This window comes from Bos mutus, chromosome 15 (assembly GCF_027580195.1).
Source record: "Bos mutus isolate GX-2022 chromosome 15, NWIPB_WYAK_1.1, whole genome shotgun sequence".
Taxonomy (NCBI): domain Eukaryota; kingdom Metazoa; phylum Chordata; class Mammalia; order Artiodactyla; family Bovidae; genus Bos; species Bos mutus.
The window spans coordinates 25,500,812-25,527,625 of NC_091631.1; the positions used below are offsets into that span (position 1 = coordinate 25,500,812).

The 26,814-nt window shown below is 38.7% G+C and overlaps 1 protein-coding gene across 1 annotated transcript in view; it reads left to right on the plus strand.

Annotated features, from left to right (window-relative positions):
- Positions 1-1,609: 1,609 nt before the first annotated feature.
- Positions 1,610-26,814, plus strand: part of LOC102282145 (glycerophosphodiester phosphodiesterase domain-containing protein 4) — a 94,645-nt gene continuing 69,440 nt past the window's right edge. Inside the window, exons 1-9 of the mRNA XM_070383084.1 lie at positions 1,610-1,792; positions 4,294-4,397; positions 12,605-12,698; positions 15,537-15,596; positions 20,031-20,129; positions 20,200-20,293; positions 21,055-21,129; positions 21,955-22,100; positions 22,498-22,580. Of these exons, the coding sequence (XP_070239185.1) occupies positions 1,610-1,792; positions 4,294-4,397; positions 12,605-12,698; positions 15,537-15,596; positions 20,031-20,129; positions 20,200-20,293; positions 21,055-21,129; positions 21,955-22,100; positions 22,498-22,580 (938 nt within the window). The remainder of the gene's footprint in view (positions 1,793-4,293; positions 4,398-12,604; positions 12,699-15,536; positions 15,597-20,030; positions 20,130-20,199; positions 20,294-21,054; positions 21,130-21,954; positions 22,101-22,497; positions 22,581-26,814) is intronic.

The following is a 26,814-nucleotide window of genomic DNA, read 5'->3' on the forward strand; positions in this document are numbered from 1 at the left end:
AGCACAACAGAAAATTTCCAGTGGCAAAGACTATTGTCTGGGATCAAGTCTTTAAGAATTTTTGTCGTTTGATTTAATTTTTTCTTTTACTCCCCTAATTCCACACATTCTCTAGAAGTTCCTTTGTCTGAGAACTTTATTCTATCACAGAGGTATGAGGAAATGCAGGAGTGACAGCTAGATATCTTTCAATATCTATTTTCCCTTTTTTACTAGTAAGAAAACCCCTGTTAGTAAAATGTCTCATACAGTTTCTTTAAATGTCCTTAAAATAAGGGGGAGCACCCTTCTTTGTTCCTTCTTCCTTCCTGATAGTTGGAATTTGGAGTGATAGATATAGCTTGACCATCCATTTTGTACCCTGAGAAGGAGCCATGCGCTGTGATGGAAGAACAAACTGGAAGATGTCTGGGTTCTAACGACATTGGGAAGTAGCATGCCACATTATTTATACGTTTTTAGGGGCAAATTTTTGTTGGTAAAAGCGAAAATAAACTTGTCTAATTTTAGCAACTGCTGTTCTGAATATTCCATCATTTTTGATTGAGGCTAACTCTTAAAAATGCCATATGTGAGGTGAGAATGGCAAGGGGAAGCCATTTGTATGTCTAACTCATTAGTCAAGAATTGTATTTTTTCATATACTTAACCCATGCCTCTAAATTCTCAAGCTACTTCACGAGCATACCACAGTTTTAAAAACACATTCATATCTATCATCTAATTTGATATTTTCAGCATCTATTAGTTGGCTAGGGCAGAGAATATGGTACCATTTTAGAGATAAGAAAAGTAAACATTGAATAATGTAACATTTTCAATAAATACTAAGCTAATTCATGAGAAAGAGAGGGTGAAGCTCTACTCTTCTACACCATATCCAGTGCATCTCCCTAGATTATAAACTTTTGAAAGATCTATCCATTGTTGGGGCTTCCCTGATAGCTCAGTTGGTAAAGAATCCTCCTGCAATGCAGGAGATCCTGGTTCTATTCCTGGGTCAGGAAGATCCCCTGGAGAAGGGATAGGCTCAGTTCAGTTCAGTTCAGTTCAGTCGCTCAGTCGTGTCCGACTCTTTGTGACCCCATGAATCGCAGCACGCCAGGCCTCCCTGTCCATCACCAACTCCCGGTGTTCACTCAAAATCACATCCATCAAGTCAGTGATGCCATCCAGCCATCTCATCCTCTGTCGTCCCCTTCTCCTCCTGCCCCCAATCCCTCCCAGCATCAGAGTCTTTTCCAATGAGTCAATTCTTCACATGAAGTGGCCAAAGTACTGGAGTTTCAGCTTTAGCATCATTCCTTCCAAAGAAATCCCAGGGCTGATCTCCTTCAGATTGGACCGGTTGGATCTCCTTGCAGTCCAAGGGACTCTCAAGAGTCTTCTCCAACACCACAGTTCAAAAGCATGAATTCTTTGGTGCTCAGCTTTCTTCACAGTCCAACTCTCACCACTCCAGTATTCTTGGGCTTCCCTTGTGGCTCAGCTGTTAAAGAATCTGCCTGCAATGTAGGAGACTTTTCTGTAGAATTGTGGGGTAGGAGACATTTGAGGGAGCTTCTGGATCCTGACTATTTTATTTACCATTCCAGCAAAAGGGTGAAGCATGGATGACATTAACAGGACTGAGGTTGGGAATGAGGAGACAGGAAGAAGAGAAAATAATTCATGGATTAAACACCACTTCAACTATGAATGCTATATGACTTTCCTTAATGGCTGCTACAGCTGCAAGTGGGAAGCCCAACAGAAGAAAAAACCCAGACGTCCACTCTGCTGCTGTTCTTTGGTACAGAGCGATGGGAAGGAGATGGGCCATATTTTCTTAGATATGGGGGACGTGGGCCTTGAAAGAAGTGCTATAATTGTGTGTGTGTCTGTGTGTGTCTGCCTATGCAGACAGTCATGCATCATGTGTAATGGGTCAAAAATAGCTATTTATAAGGTGAAAGGTGATCAGAATTGGATAGGTAAAGAAAAGAAGGTGGCAAAAGAAGTGATATCAGAGGAGGAGTCAAAGCGCTTAGAATAAAGTGTATTTTTGGTAGAGAAGAGGATATGGATGGAGAAGTGACGGGAAATGAAGTTAGAGACAGAGGCGGGACAGACTGTGGTTTTAAGAATTTTATTTCTGCCACGTAGGGAGCTAAGAGTCCCTAAAGATTTTAAGATACCAAGGAGAACAGTAGTGTGTTCAGTAAAAAATGAACTTCCATTGTTGAATTTACACATATTAGGTGATAAATGGTAAGTGATCTGGTTGGAGAATATTTTAACCAGATTGTGTAGTAACTTTATGTCAAACTAAACTGAACTTTATCCTGGAACAGTGTGGAGGCTTTTAACATTTTCAAATGAATGGCAACAGTGAAAATCAAAATAAGGAAATGGATTTATCCGTCATTTATTGAATGTGTGCCATAGTGAATAAGACCACTAAGCCTCTGGCTCTCCTGCGTGTCACAGGGATGAGTTAGGTAGTAAACAGTAATGAAGAAAGGTGGTTTCAGCTGGAGATAAGAGCTTTGAAGACAATGCATAGGAAAATGTGTTAGGTAGATGGAAACACAGTTAGAGAAGACTACTTTGAAACAATGTCACATGAGCAGTCTCAAGTGAAGACCTTGGGACCAGCCATGTATATGTCTGGGGGCAAAAATATCTCAGCCTGAGGAACCAGGAAATGCAAATCTCTTGAAATGGGAACAGATTTGGTCATGTTTTAGAAACAAACAAAAAAAAACCATCATGAATGGAGTTCAGTAATGACATTAGTTTGTAGAGTGGGACGAGGTCAGGAGTGGGCAAGTCTTAATCATGTAGGACCTTAGGGCCATGGCAGGCAGTTTGAATGATTATTCTGATATAGTAGGAAGTTCTGGGAGAGTTGTAAGCAGGGGAGTCTTTATCTGATACATGTTTTTAAAAGGTCACACAGGTTTTATGTAGAGAGTGCATATAAACCTGAATCAAAACATGCTCTCTTCATCTTCCTACATGCTGGAAGCAGTGGTTAAGTGCCTTAATGCTTGTAGTGTCTCTCACCTTTTTGGGGTATTCTTTCTGTTTCCCATTTTATTTCTTACCCTTAGTCTTCACAATAGCCACATAATTTATATAAGGCAGAGACTCTATACATTTTTAATAGTTTGGATGCAGTATCCCAAGGAGGCAAAATTTCTCTTTCATATGGTACAGTAATGTTCCCAGGGCTTGACAACTCTGGGTTGGCTGAATTTGATACGGTTTCAGTTCATGGGGTAGTCTTCAAGAATCAGTTTGTTCACCTTCTCCATAAAAATACTCTCCATCTTGACTTTGGGCTCACATATCTGGATAGTGCCCCTGCCACCGCTTAGCTATGTGACCTTGAGTCAATTACCTTACCTCTCTGAGCTTTAGTTCTGCAAAATGAGGTTAACAATACCTAACTTATATGACTATATTGAGTAATAAAACAAATGAAAATCATTTGTGAAGTCCCTAACATTGTATTCATATAAAATGGATACTGAAAAAAAAAAAAAAAGGAGCTTGTTTATTCCCTAAATTCCTCCCTTCCCAAAAATGTGGGTAGATAAATGACTAAGTGAATTTGTGAATGAATATGTTACTCAACTAATGAACAAACATTTGATACTTGAAGAGATGGATAAATTCAACAGATGGTTGTTGAGACACTGTGATAAGATCAGATCAGATCAGTCGCTCAGTCGTGTCCGACTCTTTGCGACCCCATGAATCACAGCACGCCAGGCCTCCCTGTCCATCACCAACTCCCAGAGTTCACCAAGACTCACGTCCATCGAGTCAGTGATGCCATCCAGCCATCTCATCCTCTGTCGTCCCCTTCTCCTCCTGCCCCCAATCCCTCCCAGCATCAGAGTCTTTTCCAATGAGTCAACTCTTCGCATGAGGTGGCCAAAGTCCTGGAGTTGCAGCTTTAGCATCATTCCTTCCAAAGAAATCCTAGGGTTGATCTCCTTCAGAATGGACTGGTTGGATCTCCACATTGGCGATATATAGAAGGGTAACAGAAGTTCCTTTTACTCAAAAAAGAAACAGATAACATCAGATACAAATCTATACAAAAATGATTCCAGTTCAGGGTAATGTTATAAATAGGCTTTTACAAAATTCCATAGGGGTAAAAGAATACAGTGTTCTCTCCAGCCTGGGGAGTGTAATGCTGCAGTGTAACTATGTAGACCTCTGGGCAGTATAAGCAGATGTTGCTGAGATACAATGGATAAATGGAGCTAAATGAGACTTCCTTCTTTCTCTTCCCAGAGAGAGCGAATATTTTACCCATGGCTGATTATGTCATTTTTCTTGTCTACAATTTTGCTGTTTACATGGGTGGAGACTTCAAATGAATACAATGGCTTTGACTGGTGAGTTTCACTTTTTTTAATTTTTCATTTGAGTAAGGCAATGGCAACCCACTCCAGTACTCTTGCCTGGAAAAATCCCATGGACGGAAGAACCTGGTAGGCTGTAGTCCGTGGGGTCGCAAAGAGTCTGACACGACTGAGTGACTTCACTTTCACTTTTCACTTTCATGCATTGGAGAAGGAAATGGCAACCCACTCCAGTGTTCTTGCCTGAAAAATCCCAGGGATGGCAGAGCCTGGTGGGCTGCTGTCTATGGGGTCGCGCAGAGTCGGACACGACTGAAGCGGCTTAGCAGCAGCAAGGGTTCTTTGGTCTAATAGCCACATGGATGCTACTTCAGGCTGAAAAGATCTGGTGACATAAGAGGAAAAGTGGGAAAAAATTGGGTGTTCTACAGCTAGTGGATGGGAGGCACAACTCTGGGGAGGGGTATGGTTGCTCAGCACCCTCAGCTACTATACTTCCCTTCCACCTATGCTCCCTCTCACACTTAGACCAAATCTGCTCAGTGAGACGCTTTCTCTGTGCTTCCCGTGCCCCCAGTCCTTCTATTCAGATGATTCCCTGATACCTTGGTCCTCAGCTTCTCTGTCTGGGTTACTGATACCTACACTGGTTGGTCTTCATGATCTCTGTCCATGAACCCTGATGTCTCTGCTTCACCTCCAGCCTCTGTTTCTTCCTTCTTTCTTTACTGGGCTTTCTAAGACTCTGGAGACAGAAACAGTGTCCCATCTCATCATCTTTTCTAGCCAGATTCCTGCTCTGAACTATTCCTAGCTCTTCCAGTTTCTCTGGTCTGACTGATATATTGTACCATTACTTGGTATTTGAGGGCAAAAGTGGTATCTTTTAGTATGAGGCTTTAAAAATGTAATACAGTTTACTTTTTTCTTTATATAAGTAAAATATGTTGTTTTAAATATTAAGAAATGCAGAAAAGTAGAAAATATTATCTTATTCTTCAGTGGCAATCACTTGGTGTACTTCTCAGTCTTTTTTCCTATGCTTATTTTTATATTATGCTTGTACCATATATGTAATTTTTCTTTTTTCCCCCATTTAAAATAGTTGTACACATTTTGACAAATTATTAAAACTCAATGAAAATCACTTTAAATGGTTTTAGAGTCTTTCATGACATGAAGATACTGTAGTGCACTTCCGTGCTCAGTCGCTTCAGTTGTGTCCAACTCTAGGCGACCCCATGGACTATGGCCCACCAGGCTCCTCTGTCCATGGGATTCTCCAGGCAAGAATACTGAAGTCCCCTGGAGGAAGAAATTCTCCAGGGGAATTTCCCAACCCATGTCTCTTGCATCTCCTGCATTGCAGGCAGATTCTTTACCCACTGAGCCAACTGGTAAGGAGGTAGTGCACTTACTTATTTTTTATTGTTAAGCATTATTAGTTTTTCTAGAATATGAGTGTAGAGAAATCTTTGTGTTCTGACTTAGAGTCTTACAGGAGATTCCCACAAGTGGCATTATTCAGTCAAGAAGAATAAAACACTAGTAAAATTCATTATTCCTATTACTAAAGTATTTCTCAAAAGGTAGTAGTTTCCATTCAAAATAAAGGTTTTGGCTTTCTATTTTAAACTTCCATTGACAGCATTGACTATTCTAATTTTGAATCATTTTTATTAATTTATAGAAGAAATTTATTTTTATTTAATTTAATTATTTACCAGGTATTGAAACTGATTTCTTTAGTAATTTATTTTCTTTTTGGTTTTCTTCCTTTATCTTGTGGGATTTAGTTTTCTCATTTATATGCATTCTTTATTTATTCATCAATTCTAAAGTTCTCCACAATATTGGAAATAAGAAATGTTTCACTTCTTTATAAAATTTTACCTAGTTTTAGAGAACTTTATATTGAGATGTAGTTGAAATACAATATTACATTTCTTTTAGGTATATATTATAGCATAATGATTTGCTATTTCTATATATTGTGGAATGATCACTGCAGTAAGTCTGGTTAAAATTCTACATCACACATAGTTTCAATTTTTGTGTGTGATGAGAATTTTTAAGAAATATTCTCTTAACAACTTCCAAATATACAATACTGTATTATTAACTATAATCACCATGCTATATGCATTTCATCCCCAGGACATGTTTATTCTATAACTAGAAGTTTACACCTTTTTATCCATTTTCACCCATTTGTCCACCTCTCACCTCTCTCTGATAATCACCAATCTGTTCTCTGTGTCTATGAGTTTGGTTGGTTGGTTTTCATTTTTCATGTATGAATGAAGTCATATGGTATTTATTTCTTTCTCTGACTGATTTTACTTAGCATAATGCTGTCAGGGTCCATCCTTATTGTCATAAATGGCATTTTTCATTTTTTATATAGTTGAATGATACTCTCCTGTATGTATATACCACATTTTTATTAAGTCATCAGTGGACACTAAGATTGTTTTCTTGTCTTGGCTATTGTAAATAGTAGACTTTTTTATAAGGGCCATTCTGGTTGGCATGAGGTGATACCTCATTGTAATTTTAACTTTCATTTCTCTAATAAATAGCAGTGTTGAACATCTTTTCATGTGCTTCTTGGCCATCTCTGTGTTTTCTTTGGAGAAATGTCTATTTAGGTCTTCTGCCCAATTTTTTATATTCCATTGCTTGTTTGCAGTTGAGATACATGAGTTGTTTGTATATTTTGGAGATTAATCCCTTGTCAGTCACATAATTTACAAATATTTTCTCCCTTTCCGTGTGTTGTCTTTTCATTTTGTTAATAGTTTCCTTTGTTATGCAGATGCTTTTGAGTTTAAGTAGGTCCCATTTATTTATTTTTTCCCGTTACTCTAGGAGATGTATCAAAAAGGTATTGCTGCAATTTACGTGAAAGAGTGCTCTTCCTATGTTTTCCTCTAAGAATTTTATAATATCTATTCTTATGTTTGGGGCTTCCCTGGTGGCTCAGACGGTAAAGCGTCTGCCTGCAGTGCGGGAAACCTGGGTTCGATCCCTGGGTTGGGAAGATCCCCTGGAGAAGGAAATGGCAACCCACTCCAGTACTCTTGCCTGGAAAATTCCATGGACTGAGGAGCCTGGTGGGCTACAGTCCATGGGGTCACAAAGAGTCGGACACAACTGAGTGACTTAACTTTCACTTTCACTATTCTTACATTTAGAGTTTTAACCCATTGTTATTTTATTTTTGTGTATGATGTTAAAGAATGTTCTAATTTAATCCTTTTACAAGTAGCTGTCCAGTTTTCCCAGAACCATTTATCAAGGAGACTGTATTTTCTGCTTTGTGTATTCTTGCCTATTTCTTCATACATCAGTTGGTCATAGGTGTTTTGAGTTTTGGGTTTCCCAGGTGATAATAGTGGTAAAGAACTTGTCCGTCAATGCAGGAGACCTAAGAGACGTAGGTTCAGTCCCTGGATTGGGAAGATCCTGTGGAGGAGGACACAGCAACCCAATCCAGTATTCTTGCCTGGAGGATCCCATGGACAGAGGTACCTGGCTGTCTACAGTCTATAGGGTCACAAAAAGAGTCAGACATGACTTAGCACATGTGAGTTTACTTCTGTTTTTTCCATCCTGTTCTATTGATCTATATTTCTGTCTATGTGACAGTACCATACTTTGTGCCAGTACTATTTTGATTACTGTAACTTTGTGATACAGTATGAAGTCAGGGAGCCTGATTCCTCCAGCTCCATTTTTCTTTCCAATGTTTGGTTTGGTTACTCAGGGTCTTTTGTGTTTCCATACATGTTTTAATTTTTTGTTGTTGTTGTTCTAGTTCTGTGAAAAATGGCATTCGTGTTTTCGTATGGACTGTATTGAATCTATAGATTGCCTTGGATGGTATACTCATTTTGACAATATTGATTCTGCCCATCCAAGAACATGGTACATCTTTCCATCTTCAATTTCTTTCATCAGTGACTTATGGTTTTCAGAGTTCAGGTCTTTTGCCTCCGTAGGTAGATTTATTTATTCTTACATATTTTATTCTTTTTGATGTGATGGTAAATGGATTTGTTTCTTAAATTTCTCTTTCTGATTTTTTGTTGTTAATGCATAGGAATGTAATAGAGTTAATTTTGTATCCTGAAACTGTACCAAATTCATTAATGATCTCTAGTAGCTTTGTGTAGGATATTCTACTTATAGTATCTTGTCATATGCAGTAACAGTTTTACTTCTTCTTTTTCAGGTTGAATTATTTCTTTATCTTCTCTGAATGCCATGGCTAAGACTTTCAAAATTATGTTGACTAAAACTGGTGAGAGTGGACATTCTTGTCTTGTTCCTGATCTTAGAGGAAATGCTTTCACCTTTTCATTGTTGAATATGATGTTAACTGTGGGTTTGTCATACATAGCCTTTATTATATTGAGGTATATTCCACCTATGACCACTTCCTGGAGAGTTTTTATCATATATAGCTACTGAATTTTTTTCAAAAGCTTTTCTGCATCTATTGAGATGATCTTATGGTTTTTTTTTCTTTAACTTGTTGATGTGGTGTATCACACTGATTGATTTGTATATATTGAAGAATCCTTGCATCCCTGGGATAAATGCCACTTGATAATGATGTATGATCCTTTTAATCTGTTGTTGGTTTCAGTTTGATAGAATATTGTTGAGGATTTTTGCATCTATATTCATCACAGTTATTGACCTATAATTTTCTTTTCTGTGGTATCTTTGTCTGGTTTTTTTACCAGGGTTTTGGTGGCCTCATAGAATAAGTTTGGGAGTATTCTTGCTTCTGAAATTTCTTTGGAATAGTTTCATGAGGATAGATGTTAACTCTTCTCTAAACCTTTGATGGAATTTGCCCATGAAGCCATTTGGTCCTAGACTTTTTTTCTTGAAAGACCTTTGATCATACTTTCCATGTCAGTACATATGACTGGTCTGTTCATATTTTCTATCTCTTCCTGTTTCAGTCTTGGAAGGTTGTACCTTTCTAAGAATTTGTCCATTTCTTCCAAGTTGTCCATTTGGGGGACTTATAATTGCTCATAGTAGTCTCTTATGATCCTGTGTATTCCTGTGGTGTCTGTTGTAACCTCTTATTTTTCATTTCTAATGTGAATGATTTGAGTCCTCTCCCATTTTTCTTGATGAGTCTAGCCAAATGTTTATAATTTCGTTTATCTTTTCAAGGAACCAGCTTCTAGTTTCATTGATCTTTGCTATTGTTTTTTTGTTGTTGTTGTTGTTTCTATTTCATTTATTTCTATTCTGTTCTTTATGATTTCTTTACTTTTACTAATTTCAGGTTTTCTTGCTCTTTAGTTATTTTTTGTACAAGGTTAGGTTGTTTATTTGTGATTTTTCTTGTTTCCTGAGGTAAGATTGTATTGATATACACTTTCCTGGTAGAATAGGTTTTGCTGCATCTCATAGGTTCCAGGTCATTATGTTTTCATTGTCATTTGTCTCTAGATTTTCTTTTTTTTTTTACTTCTTTAATTTCTTCAGTGCTCCATTGGTTGTTTAGTAGTATACTGTTTAGCCTCTAAGTGTTTTTGTTTTTTATACTTTTTTCATGTAGTTTACTTTTCATCTCATGGAGTTGTGCTTGGAAAGGATGCTTTATATGATTTCAGTTTTCTTAAGTTTACCAAGTCTTGCTTTGTGGCCCAGCATGTGGTCAGTCATGGAGAATGTTCCATGTGTATTTGAGAAGAATTTGTGTTCTGCTGCTTCTGGATGGAATGCTTTATAAATATCAGCTTCTCAGGTGGCACAGTGGTAAAGAATCTGCCTGCCAAAGCAAGAGACATAGGTTCAATCCCTAGGTAGGAAGATCCCCTGGAGTAGGAAATGGCAACTCACTCCAGTATTCTTGCCTGGAAAATTCCATGGACAGAGGAGCCTGGTGGATTGCAGTCCATGGGCTCACAAAGACTTGAATACAACAGCACACACTTTATAAATATCAACTAAGTGTATCTGGTCTAATATGTTACATAAGGCTTGTGTTTGCTTATTGATCATCTGTCTGGATGATCTGTCCATTGATATAACTGAGGTGTTAACATCCTCCACAATTATTGTGTTACCATCGATTTGCCCGTTTGTGGCCATTAATATTTGTCTTATATATTGGCATGCTCCTATGTTGGGTGCATATATAATTACAATTGTTATAAGAGCTTCATCTTGGATTGATCCCTTGATCACTATGTAGTGTTCTTCTTTGTCCGTTGTAACAGTCTTTATGTTAAAATCTATTTTGCCTAATGTGAGTATTGCTACTCCAATTTTCTTTTGATTTCCATTTTCATGGAATATTTTTTCTATCCCCTCACTTTCAGTCTGAATGTGTTCCTAGATATGAAGCGGGTTTCTCATAGACAGCATGTATATGGGTCTTTTATGTATCCATTCAGCTAGTGTATGTCTTTTGATTGGAGCATTTAATACATTTATATTTAATTATTGATATGTATGCTTCCACTGCCATTTTCTTAATTGTTTTGGATTTGTTCTTCTAGGTCTTTTTTCTTTCCTTCCTCTTTTGTTCTATTTTCTTATGGTTTGATGACTAAGTTTATAGTGTTGTGTTTGGATTCCTTTTGTGTGTGTGTGTGTGTGTGTACACATGCACACATCTAATTAGTTTTTGGTTGTGCTGTTTCCATGAGGTTTTGATACAGTTGTCTGTATATGTATAAGGTTGTCTAGTGGTGCTGAATTCTCTTAGCTTTTGCTTGACTATAAAACTTTTGATTTCTCCATCGATTCTGAATGAGAGCCTTGCTGTGTAGAGTATTCTTGTTTGTAGGTTCTTCCTTTTCATCACTTTGAATTTATTGTGCCATTCCCTTCTGGCCTGCAGAGTTTCTGCTGAGCAGTCAACTAGTAACATTCTGGGGATTCCCTTGTATGTAATTGGTTGCTTTTGCCTTGTTGTTTTTGATATTTTTTCTTTGTCTTTAATTTTTGTGAATTTGATTACTATGTGTCTTGTCATGCTTATCCTTGGGTTTATCCTGCCTGGGTTTCTGCATTTCCTGGACTTTAGTGACTGTTTCCTTTCCCATGTTAGGGAAGTTTTCAACTATGATCTCTTCAAATAATTTTTCAAGTCCTTTCTGTCTCCTCTTTCTGGGACCCCTATCATGTGAATGTTGATGCATTTAATGTTGTCTCAGAGGTCTCTTAGACTGTCTTCATTTCTTTTCATTCTTTTCTCTTCTGTTCCACAACAGTGATTTCCACCACTGTGTCTTCCAGATCACTTATCCATTCTTTTGCCTCACTTATTTTGCTATTGATTCTTTCTACTGTATTTTTCATTTCAGCTATTGTTCATCTATGTGTGTGTGTTCTTTTCTTCTTGGTCTTTATTAAACAGTTCTTACATCTTTTCAATCCTTGCCTCCATTCTTTTTCTGTATCCTGGATCACCTGCACTGTCAGTATTCTTAACTCTTTTAATCCTTGCCTCTCTCCACTTCACTTAGTTGTTTTTCTGGAGTTTTATCTTGTTCTTCATCTGGGACATAATCCTCTGCTGTTTCAATTTTTTCTTGTTGTTTTGTGATTGTGGTTTCTATTCCAAAGGCTGCAGAATTGTAGTTCTTCTTGTTTCTTCTGTCTGCCCCTCTGATGGGTGATGCTATCTAAGAGGCTTGTGCAATTATAACTTTGTTTAAGAAATCAATTTATTAGCAGTTTTGTCTCATAAACTACTTTAGACACAAAAGAGACCAGAGATGTTTTTAAAGGATCCAGAGCTCTTACACAGAATATAGACATTAATATAGTGGCTTGCTGTTATGTAAGAAAACATATATTTATATGGATAAAAAATCTGCCGAAATGGAAAGTATTAGCTATGTGAAAGCAGTGAACTTACAGATGACTTTTCCTCTTTTGACATTCCAGAATTTCCATATTTTTTTTACTGAGTACAAAGTTTTTGAGTATTCTAAATAGTATTCTAATTCTAATAGTATCTTAAATAGCTTTTAAAAGCCATGCAACTCATACAGAACCCTGTTAAAGTACATAATTGTCTGTAGAACAAAGTTAAAACTTCTCAAATAAATATCCCCAAAGGGTATCTATTCCCAAATTGCTTTTCTTTTCAGCCCCTGTTTTTCTTATACCTCATCTAGTCCAGTCCTATCCCTTATCCTTGACACAGATGCTACTAATTTATGTATTTTAGGAATTGAAACATATTTTTGCAGGGTTGTTTTCCTAGGTGCAAGAATTTGGTTCTTTTGGTCCCTTGTCTTGCTGAGTGTCATTGGGATCCTGGCTGCCTACACAACAATGCTGGTGGTGAGTAATGTTTCCTATTTCTCCCACCCACTTCTTGAGTAGCCTCATGAGGTGCTCTTATCTGTGGTATGGTTCCCAGTTGGTGCTGGGAGCCCTCAGATCACTCTTAGCATAGTTTGGGTTTACATCAGCCCCTTGAATATTAGGGAGGAGGGATAGATTGCAGGGGGAAAGGCTTGTGCTGTTAGAAGGTATGTCTTTCTTCTTTGACCCTTTGAAAAGGAGGCAGGACATCCTTTTTCTCTTCCTCTGTTTCATGGCTTACTTTCTGGTTCACTCAGTATTGTCATTTTAGATGCTCACACCTTCACATGGCAGTACTTTTATACATTTAACTATTCATTTCATAGCGCATCTCCTGAGAATCAGTCTTTCTGGGCCTTACAAATTATCTAGTGTGTTACACCTGTTATACTGTGCAAGTGCTAGTCCCCTAGTCCAAGTGCAAAGTACATTTATTTTAGCAAGTATCTTTACACAGTAGAGACCCTGCCTGTTTCCTGACATAGTAATATCTGTAGTGTGAGAAATTCACACCAGACATAGCAGCGTCATGTAGTATGAGAAACTGAGGGCAAGCAGTAGCGGAATCTGTAGAAGTGGAACATTTATGGGAGACTAACGTTTAGGTTACTGGAGTTTTTCGGTACCCACTTACACATTGGACATATATATATCTTTCTCTGATTTCATAATTTCTTGTCCCCACTGATTTCTTATCTGATACTAAAAAACCCAACTCCCAAATCAGTTGACATTTGCATTAACTTTTCTTTCAGCAAAATATATTGATTATTGTATGAGCCATAAGTACTGAGGTTACAGAGATCAAAGACATGCAGTTTCTGTTTTTATTCAGGGCACTTCAAAGACAGAGGTATGAGAAATAGAGTTACAATAGTCCTTAATTCAATGAGTTTAGAATCTAGTAGGGAAGTAAGTCCTAGACAAAAATAACCAACACAGACAGAGCATTATAATTGTCATTAGAAGGCCTAAATAAAGTTCAGCCTGGGTTCTGAGAAGGAAGAGGCAACTTTCAGTCAAGAGGATTAAGTGAAACTCCTTGGAGGAGGTGGCAGAGGAGTGGGATCTTGAAAGGATGTTGGATTTAGACACATGTTTATGGTAGTGCAGAAGAAAGTCCAGACCATGGCAACATCATGACAAAGTCAGTAAGACAGAGATATATGGAGTGTGACTAGATAAGAGAGAAGAATCAGTACTGTTAGCATGTAGGGGATAGTGAATAAAAATGGGGAATATGGTTAAAACAATAGACTTGTGCTAGATTTTGTAAGGCCTGAAAAGTAGACTAAGATACTTGATATAAATCAGATTCTAATTAAGATTATCATTTTGAAAGTCATTGTGTGAAGGGTGTCTGTAGATAGAAATTAGTTAGAAATTTTTCTATTTAATGAGAAAAATGCAGATGAATGATGTATTTTGGGCAAGCATCTGGCCATTGAATTGTACTACTCTCATACATGATCAAAATAAAACCAAGATGGACTTCCACTGTCCAATAAGCCATGTGTTTTTCAATAGGCTTCTCCTCTACCCTACCTGTTTTTGGATACAGTGGCAACAACAGAGGAGACCTAGATTCTATTTCTGCTTTAAGTTATTTTGTAACCTTGACCAAGTCACATAACTCTTCTAAGCCTCAATGTCTTGGTTCTGATGAGAATTATCATAATATTTAATGATATTTTATAGAGCTTGGTAATGTACAAATAAATGGCCTGGTGACTCAGTCAGTAAAGAATCAGCCTGCAATGCAGGAGGCCCAAATTTGATCCCTGGGTTAGAAACATCCCCTGGAGAAGTAAATGGCAACCCACTTCAGTATTCTTGCTTGGAACATCCCATGGATAGAGGATACTGGTGGCTATAGTCCATGGGGTCACAAGAGTTGTGTGCAACTTAACAACTAAACCACCACCAAAGTACAAATAAAATCATATCCATAAAATTATTTTGATAAAAAGGTGAGTGCCTTATGCATTCAAACTCTCCTTAATAACCTAAGAATTGGACGACTCCAGTTTTCAGTCTGTGTCTTCACACTGACTTGGTGATTACATAGATTCAAACCTAATTAAGGCTTGAATTAATTAGATCCAAACCTAATTAAGGTTTACTGACTAATACCAATGTTAACAGCAGTGGGTAACAGTTGTGACAATGGCACTAGTTCCTCAAAGAAGAGCTTAAAAAAAAAAAGAAAACTATTTATTTATTTGGCTGTCTTTGGTTCTTGGTTGCATAGTTCAAGGTCTTTCACTGATGTGTATGGACTCTGTAGTTGTGGCGTATGGGCTAAGTTGCTCCTCTGCATGTGAGATCTTAGTTCCCCAGCCAGAGATCAAACCCTTGCATCACAAGGCAGATTCTTAACCACTGAGCCACAAATAAAGTCCCAAAAAAGAACTTTTAAATGACCCTTGGAAGGGCTGGCCCATGACCTCTGTTCTCTTACTAGTGTCTCTACCTAATACCAGGAATAAGCTCCATCACACAGAAAAGAAAATTGGTAGAAACTCAGGAAGGATATAAATGTACTGATTGTTATAAAATCCCAGAGAAGATAGTAAATTCTCTCTGGATTGCCAGTGAAAGTTACAGCTAGGAAGTAACACGTGAACTGTGTTTGATGGGTCCATGCATGGGAAGGGAGAGCTTTTTAGCCAGAGGAACAGCATGGCAAACTCTTAGATGATGAAAAGGGAAGGTGTAGCAAAGAGTGAATGTAATGCCAGACTGTGAAAGGAATTTTGAGTTCAGTTTTGTGTAGCATCTTGGTTTTTTTCTCTTTCTTTGTTTTTTTTTCAGGTACTTGGATTTTTGCTGTGTTGGGAAAAAAATGAACTATACCTGCACTGGTATCATAAGGTAGGACATCTGAATCTTCATAGGAGACCTGAGACAAGGACTGAATGTGCCTCTTGGCACTAAGTGTTAAATACAGAGCTTCCCTTTCTTTGTCTCCCTTAGAAACAAGAGACCTGCTTACACTGTTTCAACTAAAATCATTCAGTGTCTAACAGGTGGAACTGGCTTACTGACCAAGCTGAACCCAAATTTTATTTTTTCTCACTGCTGCTACTGCTACTACTAATTTGCTTCAGTCGTGTCCAACTCTGTGTGACCCCATAGATGGCAGCCCACCAGGCTCCCCCGTCCCTGGGATTCTCCAGGCAAGAAAACTGGAGTGGGTTGCCATTTCCTTCTCCATTTTTTTTTTCCTCACTACTCCATATTAAACTCATTCTGTGATTCTGTTCTTCCCATTCCCATAAAATCCTGGGCAAACTCCATTATTTTCCCAGTCCTTCATAGTCACAGAACTTTCTTATTTCAGTCATTAAGAATTTTAGTTTATTGTAGTAGACCGAGCTTTCCTGATGGCTCAGTGGAAAAGAATTCTGCAATGCAGGAGACACAGGAGATGCAGGTTCAATTTCTAGGTCAAGAAGAGCCCCTGGAGGAGGGCATGGAAACCCACTCCAATATTCTTGCCTGAAGAATCCCCATGGACAGAAGAGCCTGCCAGACTACAGTCCATGGGGTCACAAAGAGTCAGACCCTGTTGTAACCTAAATGGGAAGGAAATCCAAAAAAGTGGGAATATGTGTATACATACAGCTGATTCCCTTTGCTGTACAATAGAAACTAATACAACATTGTAAAGCAACTATATTCTAATAAATTTTTTTAATAAATAAATTTAAAAATAAAATTTTACTAGCAGTAACAGAGGATCCATATCTGGTCGGAGGAAGCAGGTATCACTGACCCAACATCTGAAGACATGCATCTCATTTCCAACACTGCCTCCCTCATTTTGTTCTGCCATGGGCTTGAGCATCTCTAGCATAGCCCCTTGCTATTTATAGGCTTTCAGGTATGGCTTTGATACCATTCCTTGTATTTCCTCAAATCCAGGAACATGTCAAACTCTGAGTGGTCTCCTTAAATTTCCTTTTACTCAAAAGGAAAGGATGAGCTGAAAATACAAATTTAAGGGTTAGAATGAATGGAAATTGAAATCACAAGGTCATACAGAGAAACAGGAAATTGAAGAGTGAACATAATAGGCCTTACTGAGATCCTGTGGGTTTTGGAGTTGGGACACCATGAGCAGTTAGTCACTACCAAGATAACCTATGGATTAAACCATTCTAATCACTATTCCAGGCTTGTGTCTATTATAGAAACCATGCTTACGTTGCCTCTGGCAGTGAGTGCTGCTACTTGGCCTCTTCCTAGCAGAATCTCATCATTGTCTTTGAACTCAGGGAACCAGTTTCAATGGCAGCACTTCTCACCTTTATCCAGGCATAAAGGATGGCCACTACAGTGCTTTTCAAGGATGCTGACACTTTCCTCACCAATGAGCTTTTCAGTGTCCTCTGAGACCTCCCACAGAGCATGATATAGAGTGGCTTAGCTCCGCATTCCAGTAAACTTTTCTCAATAAATCATTGGATTCTTTCTTCCATATTACACTAAGAAATTGCTGGTGTCCCAATTTTATAAAGCATGGGCTACTATTGAGCTGAAATTCCAATACTCTGGCCACCTGATGTGAAAAGCTGACTCATTTGAAAAGACCCTGATGCTGGGAAAGATTGAGGGCAGGAGGAGAAGGGGACGACAAGGGATGAGACGGTTGAATGGCATCACTGACTCAATGGACATGAGTTTGGGTAAACTCTGGAAGTTGGTGATGGACAGGGAGGCCTGGTGTGCTGCAGTTCATTGGGTAACAAAGAGTTGGACATGACTGAGTGACTGAACTGAACTGAACTATTGAGCCAAGGTTTCAGATACACAAACAGAACCACTCTGAGATGCATAATACCTGGATGCTAATACATTGACTTTAGAATCTCTGGTAAGTGCACATGTATCAATAAATTCAGCCTGGTTTAATATTACTTTATTTTCTCCTTGTCTAGCATCCTTAATATTACATTGTTTTTTCCTTGGCAAGCATCCTCAGAATCAATTCTGACACATATTCTACAGGATATATATATATATTTAACAAAGGATACATATATACAGGATATATACAGGATATATATTTAACAAAGCCATCATCTCTTCAGGTATTCTGTGATCAAATTCCAGTTACAAATGCGTAGCCAATGAGAAGTAGTGGAGCTGGTTGTTAGAGAAGTTGGAATACCTTTGGAAGATGACTAATTTGTGTGGACCTTTAAGCCCTTGGTCTTTAAGTCTTCTTGGCAAGGGAGTTTCTTTAGGGCTTGGAATTTCAGTGGGAAAGAGTAAACCTGGAAGGAAAGGGTTAGCAATCAGGCCTATAGTGTATTCCCTTCTACTTAAATGTGCTCAGAGAATAATGAATGACCTCAATTAAAACTCTTTATTTAAAAAAAATCTATATATAACTAATAACCCAACCTCCTAATAAACATACTAAAGATATTTATTAGCCAAAAGATAATGGAGAGTCCTTATCTATGGAAATTTCTAGGAGGATCTAAATAGGTGTATCTAGGTTGCTTACAATAAATAAACTTACCTGGAATTTATAGATTTGTAAGGTGGGAGGCATGGCTGGCTGAAGTTGTATAGTTAACAAAATATATTTTTTAAAAAATGATGCACCATAACCCAAAAGATTCCTTCTGTGAAGAAATGTTTCCACATACTTTACTCAAAACACACCTCACAGTTTGAGTCCCAGACCAGAATATATCATATTATAGGAAAGACCTTTTTATGAATAGCTACTTTTGACAGATCTCCAAGGGAAACTGTTTTATCTGTACCTTATAATTGCCTTAAATCATTAGTAAAGCTTGATGTTGAATAAAATCACAGAATTACATGTGATTCAGGTGAGTCTCATTTGTCTATTAAAGTTTGTATTGTGATGTATTTGGTTTGCTAATAAGTTATTAAAGATTTTAATATCTGCATAGATCCATGTATAAAAGAGTTTGGACTGTCATTTTTGTTTCCTATAATGTCCTTGTTGAGTGTGAATATCAGTGGGTTTTTTTTTTTTTTTTTTTGGCTTCAAGAAACAAGTTAGAGAAAATTCCCTCTTTATTCTTTGGAAGAGTTTTTTAAAGTTGAAATATTTCTTCCTTAAATATTTGAAAAATTAACCCTGAGGGCAGCAAGGCCTGGAGTTTCTTTTATAAGGTTTAATTACAGATTCAGTTACTTTCATAGATAAAGAATTATGGAGGAGTGGAAGCCAAGCACTGTCTAGAGGGCTACATACATATAGAAAACTATTTGAAGGGAAGCAGTTAAAGTTATGTATTCTTGGTCTCAATGTTCATTTCCTATGACTAAATATAGTTTTCTGGCCAGCAGGTTTTTTTCATCTGTTCACCAAATATTTACAGAAAGTTTATTATGTGTCAGACATTCAAAAGACAATAAATATATAATCATGAACATTATCCCTGATTTTGTGAAGCTTATAGTCTATTTGGGGAAAGCATACATTGAACAAAATATTGTTTACCTGAGATTGTATTGAGTCGTATTTTTAAAAAGCGAATATTTGTAATGGCTACTGTTGAAACTGAATGAGACATGCTAAGCAATGTTGAGGGCCAAGCTGACATGGAGATAATAAATCAGTAAAGGAATCAGACCACATAGCTGTGTAGGTTTGTTTTTTGTGTGTTTTTTTTTTTTCTTTCTAACCATGGTGCACAAAAAAGACTTCACAGCAAAGAAGGTAGATTATTAGATCCATGGACTATTAAAGAATGGTTAGATTAAAAAAGATGAGGAAATTAGGTCCCTGAAACTGTGAGTACATGCATGGCAATCCACTCCAGTATTCTTGGCTGGAGAATCCCATGGACAGAGGAGACTGGCAGGCTACAGTCCATGGGGTTGCAAAGAGTCGGACGTGACTGAAGTGACTTATCACACACTCATGCACATTTCCCAAAGACAGTTCTGATCCGAGCTTAGTGTCTAGAAGTCAAAGTGAAAGTTGCTCAGTTGTGTCCAACTCTTTGTGACCCCATGGACTATACAGTCCATGGAATTCTCCAGGCCAGAATACTGGAATGGGTAGCCTTTTCCCTTCTCCAGAGGATCTTCCAAACCCAGGGATCGAACCAAGGTGTCCTGCGTTATGGGCAGATTCTTTACCAGCTGAGCCACAAGGGAAGACCAAGAAAAATGGATAGCCTGTCCCTTCTCCAGCAGATCTTCCCAACCCAGGAATCGAACCAGGGTCTCCTTCATTGCAGGCAGATTATTTAACAACTGAGCTATCAGGGAAGCCCCAAAGAAGTCAAGATATTCTTTTTATTTCCCTAGATCATGGTTCTGATAGTGATTCTGCTTTGCTCATTTTTGATGTGGATTTTATTAACTTTTTGGAGAGAGAGATGGCTCACCATTGGGCTGTCACTGCAGGTAAGCACCATCCTTAGTTGTAGCCCTGTCTGTCCAGATGTGTTCAGCCTGACTTTTGGCTTTCTCTCAGGTCTTTGCTCCCTACATACACCTGAGCAGCATATCTGCGATGGTTTTGCTTTCCTGGCCTGTGGCCTTCTACTTGATCCATTTGGAAGGAGAAGGTATGTCCTAAGGGTGGAACTTTCCCTGATTCTTCCAGCTCTGACTTTAGCTAGTGTACTTTACTCAGCCAGACAAGGTTGGTAGACAGCCAGCACTGTAGCTTTTTGAAATTCATTTAGCTTGTTACTCAGGCATGCTTCTTCTGGTCGAACTCACAACCCTACATGGCCTGTCACAGCATTTCTCTGATCAGACAGGTCCTCTTCTAAAAAGGGATTCTGCTTCTAGAAAAATAAGAATTTTCTCTCTGTTGTTACACATTGACTGGGAATAGATTGAAGTAGTTGTGGGGAGGGTAGAGGGAATTTTAGTTTTATTTGACCAGTGGTGGTACAAGTCAGAGTTCTTTTAGTTTAAATTCAAATATTACTATTTTCAACTCTAGAACCAAGTGCAGATATCCCCTGAACACATCTTAGTACTTCAAAACAGTCCCCAGTGAAATATCATGGAAACAAACAAGAGTCAAGAGCTGTATATGAAACTATTTTGAGAATGGAATTCTCTCTCAGCACCCTAACTGAGAAACAGGAGGACCTTCTTCTATGTCTTTTTTTTTTTACTGCTGGTTAAACAGGAAGTGCCTGCTTCCTGACTTGTGCAAGGATGCAGGAAAGAAAAAAACTCAATTGGTAGTGTTGTCATTGAGTGTACACGTGTGTATGTGTATGTGACCAGTGGATTTTAGGAAATGTTTCTGGGGGCAAGAACTTACAGGGGACAATAATGACTCTTTTGTTTTTCATTTCCTGAATTTTAGCTAGAATGAGAAGATACCAGAATACTAGTGAAAGAAGAAGAAACAAGTGGTGTACAATGCTCACAAAGTTGAGAGGTTAGAGCTGGCAGATCTAGATTTGAAAGCAACATAGGTGGTAATTTTTAAGTGTACAAATGGGTAAAATCCTCCAAGGTCTAAATAGTATGTGTTGGGGAGTGGCCAGTGATAACAGGTATTATGGTCAGGCTGTGTGTGTGTGTGTGTGTGTGTCTGTGTGTGTGTGTGTGTCTGTGTCTGTGTCTGTGTGTGTATTTAAGAGATGAATGAGGAGAAAGAGAGAAGTGTCTACTATTTACTGAGAACCTGTGATGAGTCAACCCTGGCATATTAATTACATGAGATAGATGTTAGTAGCAAAATAGTTCCATTTTTCAGAATGAGAAAAGTGAAGATCCGAAGAGGTTAAACAACATGTCTAAGGCACAAAATTAGAAAATAGTAGTCTCGCTTTGAACTTGGATTTCTTTAAACTAGTATCCCTTCTACTATCCCTCACTGCCTTCAGTACAGGGGCATTTTAGGCTGATCCTTAAGGGCTTGAGGACTTTCTCAGAACCAACCAAACTACTCCTCCTTCTGAGAAGTTATTCCTTAACATTCCCTCTCCTTCTACCTCCCATACAACTCATTCCCTTGTAAATTTGCATTTGCAATAATTTTGACTTAATAACACTTTTTATTTGAATAGTTCTTTACTTTCAAGTCACTGAAAGAATATGGGGATATGACAGAAACTGAGAGTAAATCAATGAGTCCATAGATTCAATGAACCCATGCACTAGGCGTTTACTGACTGTTGTTTTGGGGATAGTTATTTGCTTGGGATGGTTCTTTATTCCTCTTTTCTTTTTTGTCACTTTCTCCTTCCAACTTTTTCAGTTCTGCAAGTGGTTGTTGGATTGCCCTTCCTCCTTATCCTTTTATGTCTCTATGTGGTGCCATTTGGGACTTATTCTCCCTGTGTTCAGGAGAAAGATAAATTAGCACCCAAGCCAGACTTCTTTGGTCATAGAGGTGCACCCATGGTAGGTCTGAGCATGATGGATGTGGGTGAGTACAGATGTGCATGGGTGTGGGTGAGACAATGGCACATCAGATCCAGGAGCCCCTGGAGAAGTAAAGAGTTTGGCTTGAGATGACAGAAATAAGGAGTTAAATGTAAAGGTTGGACTTGAACCCAGGTCACCTAATTCTCAGTCTTTTTTTTTTTTTATTGTACCCAATGACATTGCCTCAGATGAACCAAGTCCCCAAATCAGGTTCGGTAGAGTAGAATATAGGCAGATTCTTTGAAAAAAGAGCCAAGGGAGCCAAACTCTCCTTCCTAAAGTCTTGTCATTACTGGGTCCCCTCCCTACCGTACAAGGGATGTTGGCAGTAAAGACTGTGAGATTAAAGGCCTGATGTCCTTTTCTTACACAGCTGGGACCTGAGAATACCATAATGTCCTTTGAGAAAGCTGTTGAACAAGGGGCCCATGGACTGGAGAGTGATGTGCAAATAAGGTAGGAAAGAAGGGGCCGGGGTGGGAGGAGAAGAGACCAGTGCCATGGACGACTCCAGCCTGGCCCAGGCTGTAGAGAGGGCAAGCCCCTGGGAGTTTCTCCCATGTTCACATGGGACATCTGCCCATGACACACATACATGAACCACTTCTCCTTTACAAACCACACATCTGCAACCCCTACATGCTCATCACAGGCTCATAGATCACTCTGTGTAGTCTCCACACACAGCTCAAACTTGTACCCCCTACAAGCATGCTTATAACTCATTCCCATTGCCCCACCTTAGCAACCTATTTAATTAACATTCCCTGGGTACCTACTATATTCCTACTATATCCTTCTTTTGAGTGCTGGGGAGAGGCAAATGAGTGAAATATAGTCCTGCCTAAGAGCTGTTCCCAGCCAGTGAAGGAGATAGGGCATGTTTACAAACAAACACAGTACAGGACCATGTGTGGTGAGGGCCGTCCAGAAAAGAGTAAGGCAAATGCAGTGGAGCCTCAGTGGAGGAGGGTGAGTCCCCCTCCTACTCTGTGGAAAATGATCTTTGTGCTCAGAACTGTATTTGTGTTGCACCTTGAAGGAAAAATAGTATTTTCCCAAACAGAGATGGGGAATCTGGGTAGAGGCAATAGCTTAGCCAAAGGCATCCCAATGAGAAATAACTAGTTTGTGGATCAGTACATGATAAAGCCAGGATTAGAACTAGATTTCCTGATCCCAGACTAGGGTTGACATTATCTAACAGTGGTGTTACTCAGCTGTTTCATGCAGGATATTTTAAGCAGAACTGAAACTGGATGTTCTTCTAGAGCTTCTGGGTTCATTGTGCAAGTGCCTAGAGGTCGTGGTCTAATGTGGTCATGATGCTGAGCCAATGAGCTCCTGGCACATTGTCTTTCTCTCTTATCTTACTTGTGACTTCAACTTCGGTGTAGATGACCCTTCCAACCCTTCAGTTTCTCTGTGTCTTGATGTCTTCATTTCCCATTACCACTTCCTCCACATACCTCCACCATCCACATTGATGGTCATAATCTAGACTTCATCACTAATAAATATTGCTTATCAGTCATAGTCTAGCCAGAACAGGAATACCACAGCAGTAACTAGAACAGGAAAATCTAATATCAAGAATTACTAAGTAGTAAAATGGGGAAACAGTGGAAACAGTGAGAGACTTTATTTTGGGGGGCTCCAAAATCACTGCAGATGGTGATTGTAGCCATGAAATTAAAAGATGCTTACTCCTTGGAAGGAAAGTTATGACCAACCTAGACAGCATGTTAAAAAGCAGAGTAAGCCAGAAAGAAAAACACCAATACAGTATACTAACGCATATATATGGAATTTAGAAAGATGGTAACGATAACCCTGTATACAAGACAGCAAAAGAGACACTGATGTATAGAATAGTCTTTTGGACTCTATGGGAGAGGGAGAGGGTGGGATGATTTGGGAGAATGGCATTGAAATATATATAATATCATATATGAAACGAGTCACCAGTCCAGATTCGATGCACGATACTGGATGCTTGGGGCTGGTGCACTGGGACGACCCAGAGGGATGGTATGGGGAGGGAGGAGGGAGGAGGGTTCAGGATGGGGAACACATGTATGCCTGTGGCGGATTCATTTCGATATATGGCAGAACCAATACAATATTGTAAAGTTTAAAAATAAAATAAAAATAAAGAAAGAAAAAATAAATAAAAAGCAGAGACATTACTTTGTCAACAAAGGTCCATCTAGTCCAGGCTATGGTTTTTCCAGTGGTCATGTATGGATGTGAGAGTTGGACTGTGAAGAAAGCTGAGCACCGAAGAATTGATGCTTTTGAACTGTGGTGTTGGAGAAGACTCTTGAGAGTCCCTTGGACTGCAAGGAGATCCAACCAGTCCATCCTAAAAGAGATCAGTCCTGGGTGTTCATTGGAAGGTCTGATATTGAAGCTGAAACTCCAATACTTTGGCCACCTGATGCAAAGAACTGACTCATTTGAAAAGACCCTGATGCTGGGAAAGACTGAGGGCAGGAGGAGAAGGGGTCAACAGAGGATGAGATGGTTGGATGGCATCACCAACTCAATGGACATGAGTTTGGGTGGACTGAGGGAGTTGATAATGGACAGGGAGGCCTGGCATGCTGTGGTTCATGGGGTCGCAAAGAGTTGGACACGACTGAGCAACTGAATTGAACTGAATTGAAAATGTTGTTAACTTCTAAAAGAGGAACACAAGACTGTGGAAATGTACAAACAGCAGCTACTAAAACTTCAGCACATTCCACCCTGTTCTTTCCAAGAATTAGAAATACGTAAAAGAAAAAAAAAAAAGTTTAAAACTGGACAAAATTCACAAACCATCTGACAGAAGACTCTGAAAGGTGGAGATTTGGAGGTGGACTGGCTGGTTCATAATATTGAAGGAACTTCCTAGTAGGGAGCAAGTTTCCTGTTGGTTGTTTTGGTTTTTTCCTCATATACCCTGACATGAGCTCTGAAGAGACCTGCACCGAAACACCTACAGCTGCAGAGGGAAAAAAAAAATCTGCTTTTTCTAGCCAGAGAATTTGCAGTAGGATTGCCCAGAAGGCTATAAATGTTTTGACCATACCAGTCCTACTCAGGGGAACACCACACAAAAGCCCCTCCCCTCCCTCTCACAGCTTGAGGCTGTGGCCCTGCAGGGTATAAGCAAACCCCTGTAACAATTTCTGCCCTGGTATAAGAATTGGTACCCCTCTCCTTTCTCTGCCTACTTAAGAGTGAAGTACTGAGAGAAGTTTTCTAGAGAAAGCGACTTTTTTGTGCTAAATATATTTAACATAAACTTTTCATTTTAACCATTTTTAAAGAAAATTTTGTTAGCGTATTGTTGATTTACAATATTGTGTTAATTTCAGGTGTACAGAAAAGTGAATCTGTTATACATATATCTACTCTTTTTGTTGTTGTTTAGTTACTATGTGGTGTCTGAATCTTTTGTGGCCCCATGGACTATAGACCAAGTACCTCTGTCCGTGGAATTTCCCAGGCAAGTACTGGAGTTGGTTGCCATTTCCTTCTCTAGGGTATCTTCCTGACCCAGGGATCAAACCTGCATCTCTTGCATTGCAGGCAGATTCTATACTGCTGAGCCACTGGGGAAGCCCAGTCTACTCTTCAGTGTACAGTTTAATGGCATTCAGTATATTCACCTTGTTTTACTACTATCACAACTATCCATGTCTAGAACTTCTTCATCTTCTCAAACTGAAGCTCCGTACCTATTAAATAATAACATAATCCATATGGCATACAAAATCTGTTTTGATCAGCTGTTTGTGTTACTTGTAAGGCTTCCAGTCAGTAGAAGACTATTAGTAGTTAAGATACTGGGAGTTAAAAGTTATGTATGAATTTTGACTGTGCCCATAACACCCCATTGTTCAAGGGTCAACTGTAGTAAAAAAAAAAAAATACTATCTATGAAAAATGTTCAAATAACCAAAAGAAAGCCAAAATGAGAAAACAGGGGAACAAAGTTGGAGCAACCAAACATCAAACTAGTATCAAAGTGGCAGACTTAAATTATAACATACCAACAAATATAATAAATATATGTACTCTAAATATACAAATTAAGACATATACTGGTAGACTATATATATTAAAACATAATGCATTAAATACATATAGTACATAAACTATAAGCTGTGTACAATAAATTCACCTCAAATATAATGATATAGACAGGCTTTTCCCAAAACCTGGCTTAAAACTCAACATCTGAAAAACTAAGATCCTGGCATCTGTTCCCATATTTCATGGCAAATAGATGGGGAAAAAGTGGAAACAGTGACAGATTTTATTTTCATGGGTTCCTAAATCACTGCAGATGGTAATTGCAGCCACAAAATTAAAATTGCTTGCTCCTTGGAAGAAAAACTATCATAAAACAAGATAGCATCTTAAAAAGCAGAGACATCACTTTGCTAACAAAGGTCTGTATGGTCAAAGCTATGGTTTTTTCCAGTAGTCATGTATGGATGTGAGAGTTGGACCATAAAGAAGGCTGAGTGCCAAAGAACTGATGCTTTTGAACTGTGGTGCTGGAGAAGACTCTTAAGAGTCCCTTGGATAGCTGGAAGATCAAACCAGTCAATCCTAAAGGAAGTCAGTCCTGAATGTTCATTGGAAGTACTGATGCTGAAGCTGAAGCTCTAATACCACCTGACCACCTGATGCA